The following is a 26,459-nucleotide window of genomic DNA, read 5'->3' as shown; positions in this document are numbered from 1 at the left end:
GGAACCCTCTCCAGGAAGGTAGAGAGAATAGAGCACAAACCAGTTTGTTGAACATGTGACCAGCAGGGCCGGGGGAGCCCCCCTCCAAAAGTTCTGGAAGTGGAAGTAGGCAAAGAAATTTTTAGGTTATACAGTAAGAGTATTAATAGTATAACAATATCCAGCAGTAATAATGAGAAAACAACAGTATTTCTAGCAAGGGTGATTAGACATAAACCAACATTAGCAGTAGAGTTCCATAAGAGGACAATAGCAGTTAAATCAAATCAATTATCAGTACTCATATATAGATTCTATGGAAACAGAACTTGCGTGAGCAATGAATTGAAATATATATTGGTGCGATGAGTTTAAGCATGGAGGATGAGATATTAATGTTATAGCTAATAATGCTATCCTGAGGAAAAACAGATCAAAATACAGTAAAACTTCGGACCGCAAGCAACCTGGTCTGCAAGTGTCCTGCGAGACAAGCATAACACTTCATCAATTTCAATGTGATACACAAACAACGTCCAGCAATACAAGTACACACAGTATACATATATCGCAGCTAAGCCGATGGCTCTCTCTCTGACACTGCAAGAGAACATAAGAACATAAGAAGTTGCCTCCACTGGGTCAGACCAGAGGTCCATCCTGCCCAGCAGTCCGCTCCCACGGCGGCCCATCAGGTCCGTGACCTGTGAAGTGGTTACTGACCACTTCTATAACCTACCTCAAGTTCTATCTGTACCCCTCTATCCCCTTATCCTCCAGGAACCTATCCAAACCTTCCTTGAACCCCTGTACAGAGTTCTGGCTTATCACCTCCTCCGGAAGCTTGTTCCATGTGTCCACCACCCTCTGGGTAAAAAAGAACTTCCTAGAATTTGTTCTAAACCTGTCCCCTTTCAATTTCTCCGAGTGACTCCTAGTGCTTGTGGCTCCCCACAGTTTGAAGAATCTGTTCTTATTCACTTTCTCTATGCCCTTTAGGATTTTGAAGGTTTCTATCATGTCCCCTCTAAGTCTCCTCTTCTCCAGAGAGAACAGCCCCAGCGTTTTTAACCTGTCAGCGTAAGATAAATTTTCCATACCTTTTATCAGTTTAGTCGCCCTCCTCTGCACTCCCTCGAGTACTGCCACGTCCTTTTTGAGGTACGGCGACCAGTATTGAACACAGTACTCCAGGTGCGGGCGCACCATTGCGCGATACAGCGGCATGATGACTTCCTTCGTCCTGGTTGTGATACCCTTTTTGATGATGCCCAGCATTCTGTTTGCTTTCTTTGAGGCTGTCGCACATTGCGCCGATGGTTTCAGTGATGTGTCAACCATCACCCCCAGATCCCTTTCAAGGTTACTCACCCCTAGCCGTGTTCCCCCCATTTTGTAGCTGAACATCGGGTTCTTTTTCCCTACATGCATGACTTTGCATTTCTCTACATTAAAACTCATTTGCCACTTATTTGCCCAGTCTTCCAGTCTCGTTAGGTCCCTTTGCAGGTTTTCACAGTCTTCCGTGTTCCTAACCCTGCTGCAGAGTTTGGTGTCATCAGCAAATTTGATAACCTCACATTTTGTCCCCGTCTCCAGATCGTCAATAAATATATTGAACAATAGAGGTCCCAGCACCGACCCCTGTGGAACTCCGCTCGTGACCCATTGCCAGTCTGAGTATTGGCCCTTTACTCCAACCCTCTATTTCCTGCCTGCCAACCAGTGTTTGATCCATCGGTAGATATCCCCTTGCACCCCGTGGTTCCACAGCTTTTTTAGTAGCCGTTCGTGAGGTACCTTGTCGAAGGCTTTTTGGAAGTCAAGGTAAATGATGTCTATGGATTCCCCCTTATCCATCTGGCTGTTTATTCCCTCGAAGAAGTACAGCAAGTTTGTGAGGCACGACCTTCCCTTGCAGAAGCCATGCTGGCTCGCCTTCAGTTGTCCATTTTTTTTCTATGTGTTCGCAGATTGTGTCCTTTACCATTGCTTCCATCATCTTTCCCGGAACCGAGGTCAAGCTCACAGGCCTGTAGTTTCCCGGGTCACCCCTTGATCCCTTCTTAAAGATGGGCGTGACATTTGCTATTTTCCAGTCCTCTGGGATCTCCCCAGTTTTTAGGGAGAGGTTACATATTTGGCGAAGTGTCTCTGCTATTTCGTTTCTCAGTTCTTTTAGTACCCTTGGGTGGATGCCGTCCGGGCCTGGTGATTTGTCGCTCTTCAGTCTATCTATCTGTCTGAGGACATCCTCTTTGCTTATCTCTAGTTGTACCAGCTTTTCGTCGTGTTCCCCGTTTATAATCACCTCGGGTTCTGGGATATTGGATGTGTCCTCTCTGGTGAAGACTGACGAGAAGAATTTGTTTAACCTGTCAGCTATCTCTTTTTCCTCCTTTATCGCTCCTTTCCTGTCTCCGTCGTCCAGTGGTCCCACTTCCTCTCTGGCTGGTTGTTTCCCTTTCACATACCTGAAGAAGGGTTTGAAGTTTCTTGCTTCTCCTGCCAGTCTTTCCTCATATTCTCTCTTTGCTTTCCTGACCTCTCGATGGCATTCTTTCTGGTGCCTTTTGTGCTCTTCCTGGTTCTCCTTTGTTGATTCCTTTTTCCATTTCTTGAAGGATGATTTCTTGTCGCTTATCGCCTTATTAATTGCAGTTGTTATCCATGCTGGGTTTCTAGTTCAATTTTTTTTGCACCCTTTCCTGAACCTTGGGACGCACAGGTCTTGTGCCTCGAGCACTGTGCCTTTAAGCAGTGTCCAGGCTTCCTTTACGGTCTTTATCTTCCCTGAGCTGTTGCTGAGCTTTTTTCCTACCATTTTCCTCATGTCTTTGTAGTTTCCTTTTCTGAAGTTGAGTGCTGTCGTTGTGGTTCTTTTCACCTTTGATGTTCCCATGTTTAATTTGTACTGGATCATGTTGTGATCGCTGTTCCCTAACGGTGCTAGTACCACCACAGTATCTGTTCCAAACAAGCAAAGTCCTGCAATACAAGTACACACAATCCACACGCATCCGATGGCTCCTCTCTCTCCGACACTGCAGGAGTTCCTTGATTGCTCCAGTTGAGCGAGGTCTTGCAGTACAAGCACATATAGTATTTTGTATGGAAGTTTTGGGTTGAGGAGCGAATCGTCTAAGCCTCCACCATTTTAATGAAGAAGCTCGCCCTGATATACGAGTGTCCTGGATCACAAGTATGTCCTCTGCAAATTTAATCATCTCGCTCGTCATTCCAATTTCCAGATAATTTATAAATAAATTAATTAGCACCAGTCCCAGTACAGACCCCTGCGGCGCTCTACTCTACTCTCCTCCGTTGAGAAAAATGATCATTTAACCCTACTCTATTTTCTACCTGATAATCAATTCCTAATTCACAACTGAACTTTGGCACCTATCCCATGACTCAGGAGCCTTTCATGAGGAACTTTGTCAAAAGCTTTCTGAAAATCTAGATATACTACATCAACTGGCTCACCTTTATCCACATGAGGAAAGACTTAAGAGGTTGGGGATGTTCAGCTTGGAAAAGAGATGCAACTTCCTGTTTCTACTTGAGCAGACCGCGGCAGGGGAACAGCATTAAGGAATCTGTGAGGAGTCTTAGAAAATTGTTGGTATGCCAGCAACCCCTTTGCATTTTAGAAGGTAAGGGGGGCAGCTTTTAGAATGGGGTGGGGGAGAATGGAAGGACATCCCAGCCCTTGGTGGCCCCCTGGAGCAGCTGATTTTTAAATGAAGGGAATATATAGAAATAAAATAAAACAAAAGCATAAAGGCGGTACTTGGAGACAAAGAGGTGACAAAGCAGTTTGAATTTCTTTGTAGTAGGAAAGAAAGTCAAAGTCTTTGGGCTAGATTCACTAAGCAAACCAATCATGTACAGATTGGTTTTGCGACCCGATTTCCCTCCGACCCAATTCACTAACATGTGTATCGAAACAATTCCGATCCGTGCATGCAAATGAGGGGAAATGGCATGCAAAGTAGGCAGGGACGCGATTCACTAAACTTTTTTCTTGAACACCGACTGGGCTGGCCAATCAACAAGAAGCGACTGCTGGGGACCAGTCCTTTCCGACTGTCCTGCCAGCCCTGCAACCCTCAAATAAACCTGCTCTCTGCCTCCCCGATTCTCTCTCTGGCTCCCCGGCTCTCTCTCTCTCTGGCTCCCCAGCTCTCCTGCTCTCTGCCATGACCTGCTCTATGTCTCCTCGATTCTCTTTCTGGCTCCCCGACTCTCTCTCTCTGGCTCGCCAGCTCTCCTGCTCTCCACTGCGACCTGCTCTCTGCCTCCCCGACTCTCTCTCTGGCTCCCCGGCTCTCCTGCTCTCTGCCACGACCTGCTCTATGTCTCCTCGATTCTCTTTCTGGCTCCCCGACTCTCTCTCTCTGGCTCGCCAGCTCTCCTGCTCTCCACTGCGACCTGCTCTCTGCCTCCCCGACTCTCTCTCTGGCTCCCCGGCTCTCCTGCTCTCTGCCACGACCTGCTCTATGTCTCCTCGATTCTCTTTCTGGCTCCCCGACTCTCTCTCTCTGGCTCCCCAGCTCTCCTGCTCTCTGCCATGACCTGCTCTATGTCTCCTCGATTCTCTTTCTGGCTCCCCGACTCTCTCTCTCTGGCTCGCCAGCTCTCCTGCTCTCCACTGCGACCTGCTCTCTGCCTCCCCGACTCTCTCTCTGGCTCCCCGGCTCTCCTGCTCTCTGCCACGACCTGCTCTATGTCTCCTCGATTCTCTTTCTGGCTCCCCGACTCTCTCTCTCTGGCTCGCCAGCTCTCCTGCTCTCCACCGCGACCTGCTCTCTGCCTCCCCGACTCTCTCTCTGGCTCCCCGGCTCTCTTTCTCTCTCTCTGGCTCCCCGCCTCTTTCTCTGGCTCCCCGGCTCTCCTGCTCTCTGCCACGACCTGCTCTATGTCTCCTCGATTCTCTTTCTGGCTCCCTGACTCTCTCTCTCTGGCTCGCCAGCTCTCCTGCTCTCCACCGCGACCTGCTCTCTGCCTCCCCGACTCTCTCTCTGGCTCCCCGGCTCTCTCTCTCTCTCTCTGGCTCCCCGCCTCTTTCTCTGGCTCCCCGGCTCTCCTGCTCTCTGCCACGACCTGCTCTATGTCTCCTCGATTCTCTTTCTGGCTCCCCGACTCTCTCTCTCTCTGGCTCGCCAGCTCTCCTGCTCTCCACCGCGACCTGCTCTCTGCCTCCCCCGACTCTCCTGCTCTCTACCGCCCTTTCCTGCAGTGCGAGCCCTGCAGGGAAGGGCGGCAGAGAGCAGGTGAGTCAGGGCCAGTACAAAAAAGTTAAAAACAAAAAAACCAGACAGCAAACACATGCGCAGACCATCTACAGGCAAAGTGTATGGTCTGCGCAAGCGTCGGGATCGCTACCTAGCGATCCGTGTTGGTGGATGGGTGGCGTGCCTCCGATCGCCCCCATTAGAATATTCTGGCTTCCAGAATCGATCGGCGCTGCCCGGATCGGACACGATTGGGCAGGTTAGTGGATCGGGCCCTTTGTTAAGAAGGAGACAGAGCTGCTTTGTCACCTCACCTCTCTGTCTCCTACTTAACAATATAACCACACTCTCAAAACGTTTTACAGCACAACAAACATGTATACCATTTCAATCTTGTTTATTTTATAGGATTGATTACCTGTACGTCCTGAGGCAGCTCTTTTGAAGCGAAACGCTGGCCATCGTCGACGTGTGGGATTTTTTTCCTTTTTGACACAACCAGCACTGTTCCAACGAGAGCATTTAAGCACTAGTTGCTAGATCACTTCCTAGTCTCTCAGTGCATTATAAACAACTCAGGGATCTTATTGCATTGCACAAGGCTTTTGTCTAGTGAAACATTACAAAAGGAGGTTTTTTTATGCCAGTGATTACATTTACCCCTATAAAGCCTCCCATTTCTCTACAATTCTAATATATTGTTGGGTCGGAGGAGGGGATATGAGGCTTTTTCCTACCTCGTGACAATTTTCACAACATTAAGCCGGCTCTTTGGTTGCTTGTTAATCCCTGTTTTGTTTCTATTTAATGATTTGAGAGACTATTTGTGAATTACTCCGTAGTTCTTACATGGTATATGTGTTTGTTGTGCTGTAAAACGTTTTGAGAGTGTGGTTATATTGTATTTTTTGTCTCATATAGGCTTGTGTGTGTTGGACTGTCCTACTTAACAATGACATTGGCTTTGTTACCTACTGCAAAGAAACTCAAACTGTTTTGTCACTTCTTTGGCTCAAACTTCCACTGAAACGCTTTCATGCTTCCCTTATATATATACAGATTTTGCCAGCATTTGCTTATTTCTGATCTGAGGAAGAAGGGACCCCCCCCCCCACACACTTTTAGAAAACCGTAGCGCAGGTTTTTAGCATCGGTCATGGCGGAATTAGCTCCAGCGTTCATAGAATTCCTATGAGCATCAGAGCTGTTACCGCCATGGTCAGCACTAAAAACCACGCTATGGTTTTTATAAAAGGGGCGGGGGGAGGTTAAGTTAATCCAATAACAAAGGTATTATATATTTTTTCCTTTATGTTTTTATTTTTACATATCCAATCCATCATCCTCTCCAGATTGGATTATTGCAACTCTATCTACTTAAGCCTAACTAAGAAAAACCTCCACAGACTCCAACGGATTCAGAATGCCGCGGCCAAGCTCATCTTCACTAAAAGTAAATTTGACCATGTCTCCCCGCTCCTGGCCAAGCTCCACTATAAATGCGCCTGTTTAACTTTCAAAATCCTATATGATATCCTCCCTCCCTTTATCCCTCTTTCTTGAATTCCTCAAACCCTAATACCACCAGATCCTCTCACAAATTAAAACTATCCTTCCCCTCGCTAAAAGGCATTTCCCACACAGGAAAGCTAGGGACCTCCCTCCACTTCAAAATCACTGAGCTCTGGAACAACCTTACCTCCACTCTTCGGAACTTGAGCTCTCTCCAAGTTTTCCGCAAACATCTGAAAACCTGGCTTTTCTCAAAAATGTAAGTCTCCCTCCAACTTAGGAATCAAGGAAACTCTAAATTTTCTTCACACTTCTACCTCTAACCCTCTGTTGTAGTTCCTTCCTATTTCTCCTACTGTAAACCGCGTCGAGCTCTACGAACGTGGAGATGATGCGGTATACAAACCTAAGGATTAGATTAGATTAGATATCACCTTGAAGAGTGGACTAACATGGCCACCACGCCATTTCACTAGATGAAGGGAGGGATGCTGGATGGGAGGGCTTATGGTGGACCCAGGAGTGGAGGGAGGGAAGGAAGGAAGGAGGAGGATGGGAGGGCATTTGGTGGGTGGGGAAATCAGGGGAGGGGGCAAGGAAGAGAGGAATTGGGGGGCCCCTCCTTAATTTCTGCTTTCAGTCCTAACATATCTAACACTGGCTCTGAACTAAGATTAAGGGGTCCTTTTATCAAGCTGCGGTAGGGATTTAACGCACGTAATACCGTGCGTTAAACCGCCTGCCGTGCTAGCCGCTAACGCCTGCATTGAGCGGGTGTTAGTTTTATAGCTGGCCGTGGGGGTTAGCGCGGGATGAAATATCTGACGCGCTAACCCCGTTAGCGTGGTTTGATAAAAGGACCCCTAAGTAACATGCTTAAAGCACTATAAAACAATATACCAAGTCTTCAAAGACATATCTTAGAACCATTAAACCCCAAACCCAAATCCCAAACACGCAGTTACAAGAACTACTAGTTCTTGGAGTGGTTTGGGCAGAAACCATATTAAAGACAAACGACCTCTTAAAAACATGTTTCATTCAATACTCAGCTAATTAAAATGACTACATCCTCTCGTAAAACTCAGTAATACACTTTTAAAATGACAGGCAAAAACTTATTGGTGTTCAAAGCTTTCCTTAAAACCGTTTACCGTAATTTGAAGTTCAAAGAAAGGCACAAAAACTGCAGCAGGGGCTTCAACACTAACCCTGTTCAGCATTGGCAGCTCTTAAAAACATGCTTCTTACCCTGCTTTGCTGATACAAATAATCCGTTGTGTAAAACTTAAACATCGAAACATGTCGGCAGATAAAGGCCAAATGGCCCATCCAGTTGGCCCATCTGCGGCATCCACTATCTCGTCCTCTCCCTAAGAGATTCCACGCGCCTGGCCCACGCTTTCTTGAATTCAGACACAGTCTCGGTCTCCACCACCTCATCCGGGAGACTTTTCCATGCCTCTACCATCCTTTCTGTAAAAAAGTATTTCCTTAGATTACTCCTGACCCTTTCACCTCTTAACTTCATCCTAGTATACTTAATAATATACTTTCTAAGGACACAAACATGCTTTGAGTGCCTAAACCTATCTGTGATGGGATATACACCCTATCCCAAGGGGAGTAATTTTCAAACAGCTCACATAGCTACATAATTTGACTAAATGGCCTTCCCAGATTTATACTTAAGAACATAAGAATAGGCTTACTGAGTCAGAGCAATGGTCCATCAAGCCCAGTAGCCCGTTCTCACGGTGGCCAATCCAGGTCACTAAGACCTGGCCAAAACCCAAGGAGTAGCAATATTCCATGCTACCGATTCAGAGCAAGCAGTAGAATCCTGGATGAAAAAATTTAAACTGAAACTGAATCCTGATAAAACCAAATTATTTTCAGCTTCTCCTCTCAGCAAGCTCAAAGAAAGCACTTTAGACCTGAACGGGAAAATTTACCCTATTCTTTCTAGGATTAAGATTTTGGGGGTCAGTTTTGATCGAGAGTTATCATTTGAGGTGCAAATTAACTCTGTAGTCACAAAGTGTTATTTCTTGCTCTGGAAACTTCAGACCATTAGGGCCTACTTTACTTTTAATACGTTTAGGCTTTTGATTCAATCCTTGGTATTAAGTACCTTGGATTATCCCAGGACAAGCAGGCAGCATATTCTTACGTATGGGTAACGTCATCCACGGAGCCCCGACTTAATCCAACACCTAGCTAACTTCTACTCTTGCTCTTATCACTCGCTTCAGAAAAGCCCCAAATATTTACCAAACCAGCAAGGCTGTTGCTTGAGCATCTGGCCTTCTAGGTCCCCATGGTCTTGCTACAGCACCTACCCACTACCATCCTGCTGGCACTGATAGAATTGGTTTCTAGGGAGCTATCCTGTTGGTACCCATCTTGTTCTCTGTGGCCTGATTACTAGGTTAAGCTTCTGTTCTTTGCCTTTGGTTTTTTTGCTGTCACTTTATCTTGCCTCTGCCTTTGAAGGAGTGGAGAGTAATACTGGAGCCTTCTAACTCTGTTCCTACCACTGTCATAGAAAATGGCATCAGACAGTGATCCAAAGACCCATCCAGTGCACTCCATCTCACTCCCAATGCAATGCTATACCCCCCAACTGGTCTCACGATTTTTGTTCATCTCTTCATCACTCTGCTTACCCCAGGTTTTCTTCAATTAAGATAATCTTAGGGAGTTGCAAAGGAATCTAACCCGTAACCAACCATACCTGTCAAGATCCATTCCATCCCCACAATTAATCTCTTCAATGATCCCCCCCTCATACTTGCAAGCAATTCCTTTAGTTCCCCAACCAGACATCAAGTGTATTTTCTCTGAGTTCACCTAAGACTGTAAGTTGAATTAAGTTCTCATTATCCATTTTCTTGATTTTAATAGCCATCTATACAGTTTCATTTGTGTTCCCGGAAACAACTTCTGCAGTTTTTGTGGGTTGTATTCACTGTTTGACCAATGAGTGTCCCAAATTTGGTGTTCCAGCCACCTTTCTGGGCATTCCAAGCCTCATTTTTATGCTCCAGTAGCCTCTCTCAGTTTGTTCAATGCCTCACTCCATGGGAAACCCACCACAACTTCTTCCATCCTTGCAGGAATCCCACAAACCCAGTTGTCATTCCTAAAGGATTCCCGTGAAGCTCTCTAGTCACCTCTTTGGTCTTCAGCATGTTATATACAGGGATATATAACAAAATAACAGAGGATATACACTGGTTCACGTTTTGGGAAACATGGGAGGGTTTCCTTCCTGCTAGGAGAAGTCTCATAACTGAGCCAGGGGCCCTGAGTGAGGGACCTGTGAAACAAGTAGACGATCTTGGGACAGGCATCGTCATTTCTTCAGAGTGGAAAGAGTGAGAACCCTGGGGCATGCTTGGCGTAACTAATCTGTCAATAAATATTTAAGCAGAATAAATATTTATAACACAGGTTCACGTGCTTTGTAGCGAGTTTTCCATCCACTGTCCCTGTGAGTCCTATTAATGTTTGAGTCAGAGCAAAGCTCCAGAGCTTGGTTCCCCTAAAGATTAATATAATAGCATCCATGTATAACACTGTGGCCAATGCAAGGGAAGCATTGGAAACTCAGGATGAACCACCAGAAACTTTTCTGTTTAATGTCAGTGCAGAGGGATTATTGTTGTCTCTGTGTCAACATGAGTTTTTTCTCTCTCACTCAGTTCCTGGGGAACTGCAGTGAGCCTGAGGGACTCCCCTTGTATCCATCTCAGCTCCTGGGAGAATTACAATGTGAGCTGCAGATCTGGGGCTGAACCGGATCAGCTCTTCAGAAAACTGCAGTGAGGGATGAAGGAACCTGGTTGTGTCTAGTTTAGCTTTTGGGGGACTATTTAGCTCAATTCCTGTGCAGGGAAGACTGGAGGATTGTATATAGAGAATGACACGGGGGCGTATTTTTCCCCATCCCTGCCGGAACTCATTTTCTAGTCCCGTCCCCGCGAGTTCTTTTCCTGTCCCTGCCCCATTCCTGCAAGCTCTGTCCGCATCTGCACAAGCCTCAAATGCTTTAAAATCATAAGTGTCTGAGGCTTGTGTGGTTACTGCAGAATTTACAGAAATGGAGCAGGGACAGGGACAAAACTTGCGTGACGGGACGGAAAATTTGAGTTCCCGCGGGGGACGGGGAAAAAATTGTCCTCGCGCCGTTCTCGGGAAAGCTGCAGCGAGGGGTGGGAGTCTGTTGCCGGATCTGGAAGAGAAGAAGTGAAGGCTGAGGAACTGTGGTTGGATCAGGCTCAGCACCCGGGCGAGATGCAGTGAGGGTTGGGGGATTGTGGTTGGATCTGGCTCAGTACCCAGGAAAATTGCAATGAAGATGGTTGGTGACTGTGATTAAGAACATAAGAAGTTGCCCCCGCTGAGTCAGACCAGAGGTCCATCCTGCTCAGCGGTCCGCTCCCGCGGCGGCCCATCAGGCCTAGTACCTGAACAGTGGTCCCTGATTAATTTTGTAACTTACCTCTAATCCCATCCCTATAATCTACCTCTACTCTTATCTGTACCCCTCAATCCCTTTGTCTTCCAAGTATCTATCCAAAGCTTCTTTGAACCCCTGAGCTCCTGTTCAGCTGCAATATGGGCTGGGGAATTTTTCATCTCCTAGGAAAGCTCCAGTGGGGTATGGAGAACTGAGGTTATATCTGGCTCAGCGTCTGGGAAAGCTGCTTATGAAGGCTGAGGTACTGAGGATGGATCTGCTTCAGCTCCTCAGAAAGCTGCAGTGAAGAATTGTTTCTATAGCTGTACAGTAGAGGAACATCTGAAGAGCACAGAATCAGTCAGGCTAAGGGTTACCAGAAAAAGGACTTATATCCTAAGTCAGTGTTCTTCAACCACCGGTCCGTGGACCGGTGCCGGTCCACAGAAATTTCCTGCCGGTCCACAGGGCCGGCAAGTGCATCATGCCCAAAACAGTGTTCTTCAACCGCCGGTCCACGGTGCGATCAATGCAGTGTTATCCTCAAGCCAGCTCCCTCTTCCTCACTGATTCAGTGCACAAAGCCACGGGCAGTGGCACCTATGCGTGTCCTGTACATGGACCAGAAGCCTTGGCTTCCACATGAGGCGTGGGACGCGCAAGGAGCCGCTGCCCACAGCTTTGTGCACTGCATCAGTGAGGAAGAGGGAGCCGGCCTGAAGATAACACCGGGGGCGGTATAAAATAGCCAGGCGGGAGCAGGCCAGAAGGTAAGGCATAGCATAGAGGGAGGGAGACAACAAAGGTAGGGGGGAATGATTTTATTTTTGAATTTAGTGATTGAATTATGTCAGTTTTGAGAATTTACATCTGCTGTCAGTGTGCTTTGTGAGGTTTAATTTTGTGGTTAATCATTATGTGTTGTTAATAAGATTATATTGTGTGTATCTATGAAAAATGAATGGAAAAAATAGTTTATAATTAGTACTATTATGGAGGCGGGGTCTGGGGTGGAGATTGGGTAGAGATGGGCGGGGTCTGGCCCACGACTTAGCCCAGTGTTCTTCAACTGCTGGTCCGCGGACTGATGCCGGTCCACAAAATAATTCTTTTATTTCTGCCGGTCCATAGGTGTAAAAAGGTTGAAGAACACTGTCCTAAGTGGTTTATATTCAGGCACTTTATCATATTTCCCTATCTGCCCTGGTGGGCTCAACCTCTATCTGCCCTGGTGGGCTCAACTTCAATGAGGAGATGAAGTGACTTGCCCAGGGTCATAAGGAGCAGCGAGGGATTTGAACCCACAGCCTCAGGGTGTGGAGGCTGTAACTCTAACCCCTGCACCACACACATCTGGGTTTTAGTTCTATTACTTTCAGTGGAAGTAAAACCCAGATATATCTATCCTCTTTTTTTTTTTCTGGAGCTAAATGGTAACCTTAGGCAGGCTTCAGGGACAGAATAGGCCTATCGAGTCCTACCTCTCGATTACCTCACAGCTCTCACTGCATGGTGAACCAGGGATGGTGAAAAAGCCCCAGTGCATCTGTTGCCAGTTAAGCTATTCTGGGCAAAAAAAAAATTCTTCATGCCTCAGATCAGTGTGAGGCCATATCGTCTTACCCATCAGTATCTCTTTCCTTCTAAGTACTTCTCCAAATTACTGTTAAATTAATTGTGTGTTACAACCATGACGGCTGCTGACAGAATGTTCCTGAACGTCACCCCGATCAGTAAAAAGTTCCTTCCTAGGAAGGTGGTGAAACCTCGTACCCGAAAATCCCAGAGGATACTCTCTCGTTTTGGTTTGTGAAGCAAACGCATGTTTTCTTGACAGGATGAAACTGGAGGTCGCCTTCAACCCGGACTCCGGTCCAAATGCAGACGCTGAGCTGGAGTTCGTGATGGCCTCCGAGAAGGAGTTCGAGGAGATCATGGCGATGTCTGAGGGCATTTACGGGAGCATGGATTATCTTCCGAGTCGCTATCATTCCTGGATCAAAGAGCCTGACCGTACTGTCGTCCTGGTCAAGAAGGATGGAGAAGTGGTGAGGGGGAGAAGGATGGGTGGCTGCAAATTTCCTGGGAGGGGGAGGGATTCTTCATGTCCATGGTTGATTGTGAAAGTGAAATGAAATGTCTGTCCTCCCTGCATGACCTTTTGTGATTGGGTAGACTCCATACGCATAGGGCAGTCCCTAAGTGCTGTCTGGGACATAAGCCCCACTCTCTTGCTACTCCTTTCATACCTCCTCTTACACTCTCATAGACCAGCAAATGTCTCTTTAAAACTCCTGCAACTTCCCTCTGTATTATCTTTGGGGGAGGGGGAGATATGGGATGTATATAAGGAGGAGAAGGCTGCATTTCTTGTCATCCATAGCTCCAAACCCCCTCGAACCCTTCCTCTCACTTCCTTTCTTTAAATCAGTTCTCATGCTGCATTTTATCTGTGTAGGTTTACAGGTGCCTCCTGGGGCAGCGATGCGGGAGTCCTCGGGACAGGAGGATTGTGAAAGAGTACCCGGCCCCACGAGTGCTCAGGCCACCTGCGTGACGCCAGAGCCCTCCAGCAACAGAGAAATCACTGAGAGGCTCTTAAACCACCTTGCAGCCTCGCACAACTGGATATGCAGTGCTGCTCACTTTTAGAACAGGCCTAGATAATACAGCACTGATTTAGCACAGGAAGGTATACACTGATGGTCACCTATACATTGCACTGCTGGTTACCTATATTTCACACAGATGTACGGCATTGATCACCTAAATAACATAGACACGTATAGTTATAATCCGTTTGCTTATAGCCCACTTTTATCAAAGTGGCTCACAAAAGTACACACTTAATATTAAATCCATGAAATACCAGACAATTATAAAACCCTCTTCTTTTTTTTTTTTTTTAATTAATTTTTCAAAAAAAAAAAAAAATACAATCAAAACAAAACAAGGATGCAAAGATTAAAAGCCACTCTCCCCCCCCCAACCCATCCATCTCAGGACTGCATTTCAAAAGAATAACTAAGAAACATATTAGGGATGACTAAGTAACACATGACTACAGGCATGTCCAAAAACGGGTTGTCAAAGAGTAAACAACACTCATCCCTGCTTAGTGTCGCACTCAGATAATTTGCATATGTTCCATAGTCAATAGATGGATCATATGAGAGCACCAGTGGCCATACTCAGGACTCAAGGGTCCTATCCAAAGGGATAATATAACCTTGAGGCCCACCATGATCACTCGGCGAAGAAAGCCTTTAAGGCCTTGAAGCACAGGATGAGGTAGATCAAAAAGCCAAAACAGGCTATAGCTATTACAATGCCGGTTGATGTTCCACATTCTACTAACCTTACAGAAAGCAATAGACCAAAAATGGCGCACCATGGGACAACGCCAGAAGATATGGGACAGGGTAGCCCTAGGATGGCCACACTTCAGGCAAGAGCCAACAGGTACGAGCGTTGCCCTATAGGCATGCCAAGGTGCTATGTACAGACGGCAAATAAATTTATACCCCATTTCAGTTTATAACATTTTATTGAAGGAATCAAATATACAATAATATGATACAATGAGATATTCATTACAATTAAATTCACAATAATATTTCCATACATATTTTAACATTCCTCCAAAATATATTTCCATATACCTAACCCATTCCTTTCTATATCCCCCCTTGATCCCTTCCCCTTCCCCCTACCCTTCTCCCCTTCATTTTTTTAGTTTATAACATTTTATTGAAGGAATATGTAAGTATACAAAAATATAATACATATTAAACTCATAACAATTCAATTCATAAAAATATTTGTCAAACATAGTTCTATTATTCCTCCAAAATATATTTCCAAATTCTCAACTATGATCCTCAATAAATTTCCAAATTCAACCTCCCCCCCATTATTCAGTTTCTCAACTCCCTCCTCCTCCCATCCCTACCCCCCTTTATTATGTTTAAAGAAATAAAATAACCCAAAAACTAAACCCCCCAAACCAATATACCCCATTTTAAAATAAGAATACCAGGTAGTAGACACTCAGAGAAAGCGTTGAATATGGGGTCCCTGCAAGATAACATATAACTCAGTGTTCCAGGCCTGGGCTATAGTAGCATAATTTTCTTAAGCACCTCATCCAGCTCCAAACAAAAAAAAAAAATATACATGCTCAACACTCATATTTCATTTTACAAAATAAATATCGCTTTAACATTAAAAAAAAAAAAGTATTCAAATCATTCTGCTGTCTAATATATAATGGAATTTTATTCCAAGCATCAGGACCGATACAGGAAAAGGGGCCTACTCTAGTGATCTACAGTGACGATTAGTTATTTAATACAGATATATAGTATCTGGCACTTCATGTATACAGTGCTGGTATCCTATAGAGCATAAGATGACACAGTGCCAGTTAAGACTAAGATACAGCACTGATTATTTATGTAATACACGAGGAGATACACTGCTGATCACTCATATAACATATGAAGATATACAGATCTTTTTACCCCTGTAATTCAGGCAGACCTACTGCTTACTTATATAACTCTCTCAGATGTACAGTGCTGATTGCTTATATAACATGGGCACATATAGTGATTCTTACCTTGACCAACTACTGAAAAAGATATATAGCACTGGGGACATACACAGTGCTGATCACATATATAACGTACTCTGCTATACTGTGCTGATAACATCTTTAAACTCAAAATGCTGATCACTTATATAACACAGGCATATATAGAACATTGATCATCCATATGGGAGAAGTACATATATATTATTGGTTACTTATATAATATACTGTACAATGTAATTATTTAATTGACACTGACAAATATATAGCACTGGGCACTGACATAATATAGGCACTTATATGGTGCTTTATAGACCTGAAAGGCCATATTGTCTTTATGTGCCATCATTTCCTCTGCTTATATACAGAACTGAGTCATGCATATAACATACCCAGATATACTTACAGTACATAATACACACAGATATAATATAGTTTATTAATATGTGTATACTGCTGATTACTTATATAACAGGCTCAAACATTTAGAAAATAGGCACATATATAACATGCAGTGACACATATATATATAATACAGATATAATATAGATATAATACAGATATAATATACACATATATTATATAATTTATTAATATGTGTATACTGCTGATTACTTATATAACAGGCTCAAACATTTAGAAAATAGGCACTTATATAACATGCAGTGACATAGTGCTGGCCACTCATATTTAAATATACAGCAGTGATCATATTGTCTTATGCAGCTAGACAGCATAGTTTACTATATAAAATGTACAAAGATATAGTGCTGGTCACTTATATAATAGACACATGTACAGTACTGAGCAACTTTATAATATAACATATACAGTGATGGTCACTTATATAACACAGAATAACAATACTCATCACTTATTAAAGCAGGAACTTATATTGAACTAGTCATGTATGTAATAGTGCTGGTAACAGAAAGATATACAGCACAGATCACTTAAATAGCATATAGAGAGAGAGTGCAAAAATGCACACATATACAGTCTAGTCACATATAACTCAGGAAGATATACAGTGTTAATCACTTTTATAATACAGTCAGATACACACTTCTGGTCATATAATTCAGGTGAATATATCACATATATAACACACAGATGCACTGGTTACTTATATAATATATGGAAATATCATGCTTATCATATATTTAACAAGCGCAGTGGCACAGTGCTCTGTCATGTAAGCCATACACTGTCTTCCCCCTACCCTCCTCATCCCTGATGCAGCAATGAGTTTGTAACATTTAGGAAACAGATATAGATTTTCTCATATATTATTTACAGAAAGCTGTGGCTCTCGCTGGTTCTCATGGGCTGGCACTGGGGGTGTATGCCTTTGGCCTGTTCTCTAAGAAAGTTGAATGCTGGGATCTCTCTGATAGAGAAAGCCATCACCAGGGGACAGTTATGTTTAACCCCAGTTCTCTATCCCCTATCTTGGTGTGGCTTCGCTCAGATACCCAGGTCATTCCTTCTCTGATTACTTGGCCCAGTCTCCTTCCATGTAGTAAAGAGAATATTTAGAGAAAGAGAGAGGTGGGCAGGTGAATCAGAGGGGCAAGAACTAGAGACAGAGGACAAGCAGGAGAAATAACCATAAATGCAGGAACTACTGAGGGGGGGGGGGGGAGAGAGGGGCAGGAGTGGAAAAGCAGGGGTAACAGCCAGAGCTGCAGGAACTGCTGGGAGAGAGAGAAGAACAGGGGAAGCAGAGGTACAGAAGCTGCTGAGAGGGAGAGAAAGGATCAATGACCAGAGATATAGGGAAGAGGAAAACAGGGGTAATAACTAGAGATACAGAAATTGTCAATGGGGAGAAAGAAGGACAAAGCCGGGGGGGGGGGGGAGGGGGGAGCAGGAACAATAACCAGAGATAAAGAAACTGCTGAGGGGGGAGAGACGGGCAGGAGTGGAAAAATATGAGCAATAACCAGAGATACAGGAAGTGCTGACTAGAGAGGGGACAGATGGAGAAATGCACATGTGATAACTAGGCAAAGAGAATGTCTTTTCCTTGGCTGTCTCTGGATTCAGAATTGTTTTCTTGTATGATAGTTGTTCTCATTCATTTCTGAGCCCTCCTCGCACCTGCCGTAGTGCTGGTTTTTGGGGTGGCTTTCCAAATGCAGCATGAGTGAGTGGATGGTGTGCCTGAGGGGCTTCGTAGCTCCATTAACCAATGGTTCAGTTACAGGTCTCGTGGGCCCTCTACCTGTGTCTGTGGCGCTGTTCAACAGCGGCTGACCTTTGCCCTCTCCCCCTGCGCAGATAGGGCTGCAGTCTGTGTGTATCGTGGACGGCGGGGAGACAGCGCTGATGGAGGGGCTGCGGGTCGCGCCCTGGGAACGGGGAAAGGGCGTGGCCAGAGTGCTGCAGCAGTTCTGTGCGGAGCTGGTGAGGCAACGACATCCTGGGGTCAAGGTCGCACGACTGACCAGAGACGACAAGCTGGGGCCCAAGGACTTCCTGAAGTACCGGGTCATCGCCAAGCAGGTAAGTGAGCTCAGCCACAGAATGGGACTCAAAATGGATCCCCTTCTGTGCTGTAGAACAGGGGCTTCTCAACTCTCTTCCTGGGAGGACACCTAGCTAGTCAGGGTTTTCAGGATCACCACAATGAATATGGATGAGAGAGCGTTATATTGTATACACTCGGTCTCCAGAAATTTATCTCATGCATATGCATTGTGGTAATTCTGAACACCCATCTGGCTAGGTATGACTTGAGGAAAGGGTTGAGAAGCCCTGATATACTTAGAGCTAGAACCCAAGCCCAGTTAACTTTCCATCTATCCTGCTGTCTAGAACAGTGGTTCCCAACCCTGTCCTGAAGGACCACCAGGCCAATCGGGTTTTCAGGATGGCCCTAATGAATATACATGGAGCAGATTTGCATGCCTGTCACTTCCTTTATATGCAAATCTCTCTCTTGCATATTCATTAGGGCTAGCCTGAAAACCCGATTGGCCTGGTGGTCCTCCAGGACAGGGTTGGGAACCACTGGTCTAGAACACAATGACTGGGGAGTTCTAAAGTCCGTCTAAAGTTAGGCACCTACATCTGTGCGCCTAGTCGATGAAGGTGCCTAGCTTAGACGCAATTGGTGCCAATAATTGGCAAGTAACACCTTGCAATTGATGTAACTTGCACTTAATTGGTTGTTAGGTGCTAACTTGGTAGGCGCCTACCACTTTGAGGTAAGCGCCTAGTCTAAGGCACCTACCCAGTGGCGTGTGGTCAGGGCTTTCAGGGGATTCGCTCTACTCCCTAAAGGCCCTGCTCTGAATTTGATTGGTCGAGCAGGCAACAGGCAGATGCTGCTCAGCCAATCAAATTCAGATCCGTGCAGTCAGGGCCTTCAGGGGATTTGGAGAATTCCCAGCCCAAGGGGGGAGGGGGTTACTTTTTGTTTGATGCCTGTATGACTAGTTGAGCAGGCTGCCTACTCAACAAACCAAACTGCATCAAGCACAAAGTGAACATAAAAATAAGCGGGGGCTGTAGAGCTGGGGATTCACTGAGTCCCTTGAAAGCCCTCACCACACACCGCTGCGCCTATCAGAAAGTAGGCATGCTTAGGGGGGGGAGGATCGTGGGCATGTTTTGTACCTAGGTGCCCATTTGGGGTTTAGATGCCAATAGGCACCTAACTTAGATTCAGGTATTTAGACCAAGAAAACCGTGGCGTAAACAAGGCGTAAATGTTAGGACGCCTAATAACACCTAAGGCCACTTAGGCAGCGCTAAGTGTGATTCTATAAAATGCGCCTAACGTTTACAGAATCACACTTAGTAATTTGTAGGCATCGTGTATAGAATCAGGCCCTGGGGAAACAGCCGTCCCCTCTGAGACAGCATGAGATCCTTAATCTACCACCGAGCTGAGGGAACAGCAGGCCCGGCTAAGACAGAAGGAGGTGTTTATTGTAGCCAGTTCTGGAGACCATCCCTCCGTAGACTGGAGACGAATCACAGAAAGACAAATGATAGGGTAATTCTACAACTGGGGACCTCCATTTAGACACCCCCAAGGGCATGTGATGAGAGCCAATACTATAACAGCATTCCATTATAGAGTGCTAGCTTAAGAACATAAGAACATAAGCAATGCCTCCACTGGGTCAGACCCGAGGTCCATCGCGCCCAGCAGTCCGCTCACGCGGCGGCCCAACAGGTCTAGGACCTGTGCAGTAGCCCTCTATCTATACCCCTCTATCCCTTTTTCCAGCAGGAAATTGTCCAATCCTTTCTTGAACTCCAGTACCGTACTCTGCCCTATTACGTCCTCTGGAAGCGCACACTCAACATGTTCAGGCCTGCAGTTACACCTGTCATACACCTGGTGTAATTGTGCTTGCATAACAGTGAGAAGGCCATGTGTAACTTGCAATATTCTGCACTGTTCCTTCTAAGTTCTCCACCTGTGGCCCTGCCAGTGTGTGTGTGGGGGGGAGTGCTGTTTCACTATCACATTTTCAATAGTGAGGGGCACAATATTGAAGCAGCGCCCCCCGCTGGCAGCAATGCAGTTGGAGGACTCCAGCTCAGCTTATCTAAGGGCCAGATTCACTTAATGCACCGATCGTGTCCCAACCAGTTTGCGATCGTTCCCCGACCCCATTCACTAACCTTCTGACCGATCTGATCCGCACATGCAAATGAGGGGAAATGCATGCATAAGTAGGGAGGCAGTAATTCACTAAACAGAAGAAGGAACACCGACTGGGCTGGCCAATCCAAAAAAAAGCGACTGCTGAGGACCAGTTGCTCATATCCTCGCCGACTGTCCTGCTCTCTGCCACCCTGAAATCACAGCCCTGAAACCATCAAAATACAAAACATCTCCCTTGTGCAAAAAGCGCTTTCTGCCGCCCTGTTCTCTGCCGCCCTGCCTCTCTGCAAGCCCGTGATTTTAACCCGCAGGTTTAAAGTGGGGCTGCACTATGGCGTGTTCTGCTTAGTTGTTCCAGTCTGGCTGCAAAGTGCGTTCTGTTTTCCTTGAAATGATTCTCATAGGGCCAGCGAGTGCAGCCACCCCTGCCCCCTTCTGTTTTGACCTCAAGCTTGTGCAGAGAGCAAGCACATGCGCAGATCGCATCTCCAGGTAGAGAGGATGGTCTACGCATGCGTCTGGATCGCTCGGCAGCGATCCGTGGAATCGCTTGTGGGCGTGTATTCGATCAGATCATTTGCATGGGGACTCTTTAGTGAATCAGTCACCCGGCAAGACCACGGATCAGCCCCAAAAAAGAGTTTAGTGAATCTAGCCCTAAGTGGGAGTCTGCCATGTATACGCCCCCCTTGCATTTACATACACCATTATAGAAGAACACTTGGGTGCCCCACTGGCACTTTCCTGGGTAAATATATGTGCATAAGTACTAGAATTCTATACATTAATGCTCAGGAAGGAGCATGTAAATATGGCCGCCTTGATTATAGGATTGCTCACATTGGTGCTTGAAAATGTGCACCGGAAAAGATCTACACCCTTTATAGAATGGCGCCTAGCACTGATTCCCGCATCAAACCCTGGGCACCCGATTTATGCCTGCTGAAACCTAGTATAAATCCTGCCACCTGAGTTGGGCACAGAAAGCCATTATGCTATAACACAGGGTGCAACCTTTAGGAACATCCCTGACCTGCCCATGCCCCTCCAATGCCCACGCCCCCTTCTGGGTTGCGTGCTATGGGATTTGGACACTCGGCGCTATAGAATAGCGCCCAGCCAGCCAGATGTGTACCTAAAGCCTAATTGATGTCAATTAACATTGATAATTGGTTTTTAGAACTCAATTATTGATGGTTAAGAGCTCGTTAGTCAACTAATTTGCATATATATCTTGGAAGTGTGCCCAGATTTGAGCGCCATGTATAGAATCTGGAAGGTAGTGTGTTATTTGCACCAAAAAACAAGTGAGATTAGATTTACAGGCCTGAATTTACATACCCTAGAGAAGAGGGGAGGGGGAATATGACAGAGACAAGTACCTCAGAGGTATAAATCGGTCACGAGAAGCAAAAAAGGGGAGAGAATGTTCTGGAAAAAAGAGGTTATGGTAGGAGGCTCTGGGATGGTGGGTTGTTGGTGGAGAGAGAAGGCTTAGAAGCAACATCACAAAATATTTCTTTTTTGAAAGGGTGGGTAAGACATGGAACAAGCGGGATAATAATAGTCACATAATTCTAAAAAAGAAAAAAAAAAGCAGGGGAAAGCACAAAAGAGCTCTAGAAGAGAGAAGGGGAGGTCAGGGATTAAGGGGAGTCTGTGTTGAGGTATTGAAGACTCACTGTATGAGCCTTTGGTTCATGTCTAGGATCTAGGGTGAGAGATGGGGATGGTGGAAAAACAGTGAAAATGAGAATTGACTGGAATGAGAAATGATATTCTGGAATTAGCTGAGGGTGAAGCTTCCATGGCTTGAAACTGGCAGGGTTACTTAACCCTTTCTGCAATCTTTTAGGGAGCAGCTCCTTGTCTGAGATAGCAGAAGGTTCTTAATCTATTTATTCAATTTTCTATACCATTCTCCCTGAATGGTTTACATGAATTTATTCAGGTACTCAAGCATTTTTCCCTGTCCATCCTGGTGGGCTCACAATCTATCTAATGTACCTGGGGCAATGGGGGGGGGGGGGAGGAGAGAAGGGAGGGATTAAGTGACTTGCCCAAGGTCACAAGGAGCAATGTGGGTTTGAACTCAAAATCTCAGGGTGCTGAGGCTGTAGCTTTAACCGCTGTGCTACACACTCCCCTTAATCTAGCATTGAGCACAGGGAGCAGCTCTCCCGCCTGGGATAGAAGGTTTTTAATCTAGTAACAAGCAGAGGGAGCAACTGCTTGCCTTAGAGAGTTGGATTTTTATCACTCATCTTTTCCAAATATGGGCTCAGCATGACTTATGTATTTGAGTGTGTGAGTTATTTCCCCATCTGAACTGGCTTACAGTCTAAATTGTATGCGGGGTATTGGAGCGGGAACTGACTTGCTCAAGGTCACTAGGAGCATCAGTGCAAGGTGCAGGATTTGAACCCAGGCTTCTGCTGCTGAAGGAATCTGACTTATGCTTTTGTCCCATCTCCTCTCCGTGCGAGGCTGGTACTCCATTTTTTGAAACCATTTGAGAGGATTCCTTCCATTTCTCTGCTATCACCAGTACCACAGCCTCATGGTATCAGTTGCATTCCTCCCAGCCTCCTGGTGGTGAGCCCTGAACTCAGCCTCCGAGCAGGAGTTCCACAGCCCTGTACACCATCCTGGAAAATACCGCTCTGCTCTCCTCTTACAGGCTCTGGTTTGGCTTGGGCACCAGATGGCTAAATGCGATCAGCGGTTCCCTCAAAATGGGAGCCGGAGGGGGGGAGGAGGGGAGGGGACAGGGATCCTTTCAGAAGAGGGGGGATCCCTGTAGCAAACGCTTGTGCATCCTGGCGGCAGACTTTGTCCCTAGTCTGGGAATATTAGCTCTGCTTTGCAGAGAGATCCCCATTAAACACTGACACACTCTCTCTCTCTCTATCTGTCTCTCACTTCCTCTCTCTCCCTCTTTCTCTCTATCTCACCCTCCTATTTTCTCTCTTTCTCTCCCTTCTGACTTTCTTTTCCCTCTGTCTTTTTGTCTTTGCCTGTCTAAATCTGTCTCTTTCTCTCCACTCTCACTCTTTGTGTATGTTATGATTGTTAATGTCCTCCTCTCTCCTCCATCTCTCTGTCTTTTCTTCTGTCTTGTTCTTTCTCTCTCTAATCTTGTTTTCCCCTTTCTTTTTCCCCCAATCTGTTCTTTTTATCACTCTCTCCCCTTTTTCTCTTTCTGCTTCCACTTATGTCTCTCTCTCTATGCTCTTGTCTCTTCCTCCTTTTCTTTCTTTCTCTCTCCTCTTGTTCTCTCCTCCTCTTCCTCTCTCTGCTCTTGGTTCTTTCTCCATATCTCTGCATTATCACACCCCTCTTCCTAATCTTTGTTCTCTCTTTCTCTCTGTCATTGCTCTCTCTCGTTTCTTCATCTCGTTTTCCTTCCTTCTTTCTTTTTTCTCCATCTCTATTATTGCTCTCTCCCATCTTCCTTTCTCTGCCTCCTCTTCTCTCTCTCTCTGTTTATCCCTCCTTTCTTTCTTTGTGCTATTGTTACTCTCTCTCCCCTCCTCATCTTGCTCTTTCTGTCTTTCTCTTGCTCTGTTCTTTTTTCCTCTTTCTCTATTGCTGTTATCATTGCTCTCTGTCTTCTCTCTTTTCATGCTTTTCCTCTTTCTTTCTCCCCTCTCTGCATAATTATCACTCCCTTTCCCTTCATCGTCTCCTCCTATTTCTTCTCTCTCTCTGTTCATGCCTTTACCCTTCTTCTCTTTCTCCTTTTTCCATTTCTGTGTTATTATCCCTATTTCTCCCTTCTTCATCTCTCTCTGGCTTTTTTTTCTTGTTTTTCCTTTCTTTCTTTCTTTTCCATCTCTGTGTTATTATTGCTCTTCCTTTTTCCTCTTTTTGCCTCTGTCTCTGTGTCTCACTATCTCTCCCCCCAGGCTATCCTACTTATGAAGTTCAACGCCCTGGACTTTTCCTTGCGGCTTCATGACATCGTTGCAGCACTGCGGGGGTCAAACCACCTGCTACCTACGCTGCTACTGGAGAAGAACGAGGTGCCAGCTGTGGTGCTGGACCCGACCTTCATCAGGGAGGTGCTGCCCGGCCAGACCATCATCCAGGATTGGCAGCCCTTCCGGCCACTGGCCAGCAACCTAACCCTGCTGCTGAAGAAGGAGCTGCGCTGGATGGTGGACAGCAGGGCGGACCCCCTGGTAGCCACGGTCTGCAGTTCACCCTTTCCCATTCCCAAGGGAGAGGACTGGGTCTACCTGAATGTTGATGTCTTCGGCCGGGACCTCAGCCGTATTCAGAGCCAGCTGCTGGCCCATCTGCAGAACCGCATCCTGACGCTGGAGGGGAACGTCATGTGTGAGCTATTCCTGGTGCCTGAGCTCTGGGAGGCGATGGCCCAGTTTTGTACCTGTGTTCTGAAAGTAGAGTTGGCTAAAGACTATACAGAACAGTACCTTCTGGAATATGATATTTAGAGGCAATAGGCCCCACCCACACTCTTGCCTCCTCCCTCATCTCTCCAAGTGTGAATCTACAAACTAACCCCCCATATTGCTATAGAACTTTTCACCCCCAACCTCTACACCCACTGCAAAACCTTTCAGGATTGTCTGATGGAGGTCTGCTCCCCCCAATTAGTTCAGTGCCTGTGGTGTATGAGAAGCCCTGTACCCTTACTATTATACCCCAGGGGAGGGGGAGGTTGGAGAGAGGAGCGAGGTCCTGTCATCTTTGTAACCTGGAACCTACAGAGCATGAGGGGAGGAAAGGGCATAGGACATATAGCCTGTTATCACCTTTCTACCCCTGATCCTGTGGAGAAGGAGGGGAAGAGGAGGAGAGGCAGAGAGACCCTGTCACCCTCAGACCCCTGATTTTTCAGACAGAGAAACGACAAGGGATGGGGTGCAATCATTCCACACCTTCTTCCTGCTGGCATAGCATAGAAGTGAACGTATCTCCTAACCTATGCCACCTGTACCACACTGAGCATTCCCAGTGGCTGCAAACAATGGAACCTTCCCCCTCACCTCCACTCCCAAATCTTGCTGGGGGTCAGAAAGCAGAAACCCCCTGCCTTCCTTCCTCCTCCATGGAGGGCGGGGCAGGGGGGGGCTGCCGCTGTAGCACTATGTAAATAGAGGGCAGCTTTGGATGGATAGGCATTCTCGTTATTAGAGAAAACTTGCACTGAATGAATTGGTATTCAAAGCTTATGCAAAAAAAGAAAAAAGAAACCTAAATGAAGTGACTGATCTGCTCTGGCAAAGAGATACTACTGTCCCCAGGGGGCTGCTTTTGGCATCTTTTGCCCCAGCATAAGATAATTTTATACTACCATTCTCTGCTCTTTCCTTCTTGTCATTTCCTCCTCTCTATCATTTGAATCCTCCTCCCCTCCCTCAATTTCTTTAGGCTCCTCCCTCCCTCCTTTGCTCCCTCTCTTCCCCTCCTTCTGTGGCTCTGTCTTTTCTATCCTCTTTTCTGCCTCCTCCCTTTTCCTCTCTCCCTGCACTCCTCATCCTTCCCCTCTCTACATGTCATATATGTAAGTCCAAAGAAACCTGAGACCATTTTAGGTATTAAAACTAACCGATAGCACTTTGCTTCCTAGGCTGGCTTGGAATTCTAAGCCGGGTCATATTTGTGTGTAAGAACTGCAGTAAATACCAGCACCCAGCACCATCTCCAGTCATCAAGCTCATGTCTACTCCTCACCTGCAATAAAAACTTCTCAACGGTGTCTCCTGTCTGTGAATAAGAGGGCCGCAGGGTCACGGTCTACATCTCCGTCTCAAAGGCAGCATCACAGAACTGACTGCTGACGTGTTAGAACATGTCGGAGTAGGAGGGAAGTGCACTGACTGAGCTGTGCAGGCATGAGGTGAGCTGGCCAGTCTCAATTAGGGTTACCAGTTAGGCTCCAGAAAAAGGAGGATGGATTGAGACCACCGAGGGGGGGGGGGAGGGGGGAGGGGGGGCGGTCTGCAAATCTTTGTTCTCTCTTTCTCTCTGTCATTGCTCTCTCTCCTTTCTTCATCTCTCTCTATTCTTGTTTTC

At 46.1% G+C, this 26,459-nt stretch overlaps 1 protein-coding gene across 2 annotated transcripts in view; it reads left to right on the top strand.

The window, feature by feature from the left end:
- The window catches only part of NAT16 (N-acetyltransferase 16 (putative)), a 58,462-nt gene extending 32,330 nt beyond the window's left edge, over positions 1-26,132 (top strand). For both annotated transcript variants that reach the window (XM_033923580.1, XM_033923581.1), the window contains 3 exons: positions 13,031-13,241; positions 18,071-18,295; positions 24,323-26,132. In XM_033923580.1, the coding sequence (XP_033779471.1) occupies positions 13,032-13,241; positions 18,071-18,295; positions 24,323-24,874 (987 nt within the window). In that variant the 5' untranslated portion in view covers position 13,031 and the 3' untranslated portion in view covers positions 24,875-26,132. The remainder of the gene's footprint in view (positions 1-13,030; positions 13,242-18,070; positions 18,296-24,322) is intronic.
- The last annotated feature ends 327 nt before the right edge of the window (positions 26,133-26,459 follow it).

The sequence above is a fragment of the Geotrypetes seraphini genome, chromosome 16, assembly GCF_902459505.1.
Source record: "Geotrypetes seraphini chromosome 16, aGeoSer1.1, whole genome shotgun sequence".
Lineage (NCBI taxonomy): Eukaryota > Metazoa > Chordata > Amphibia > Gymnophiona > Dermophiidae > Geotrypetes > Geotrypetes seraphini.
The sequence above is the reverse complement of the archived record's forward strand: the minus strand, read 5'-3'. Positions and strand labels throughout refer to the sequence as shown.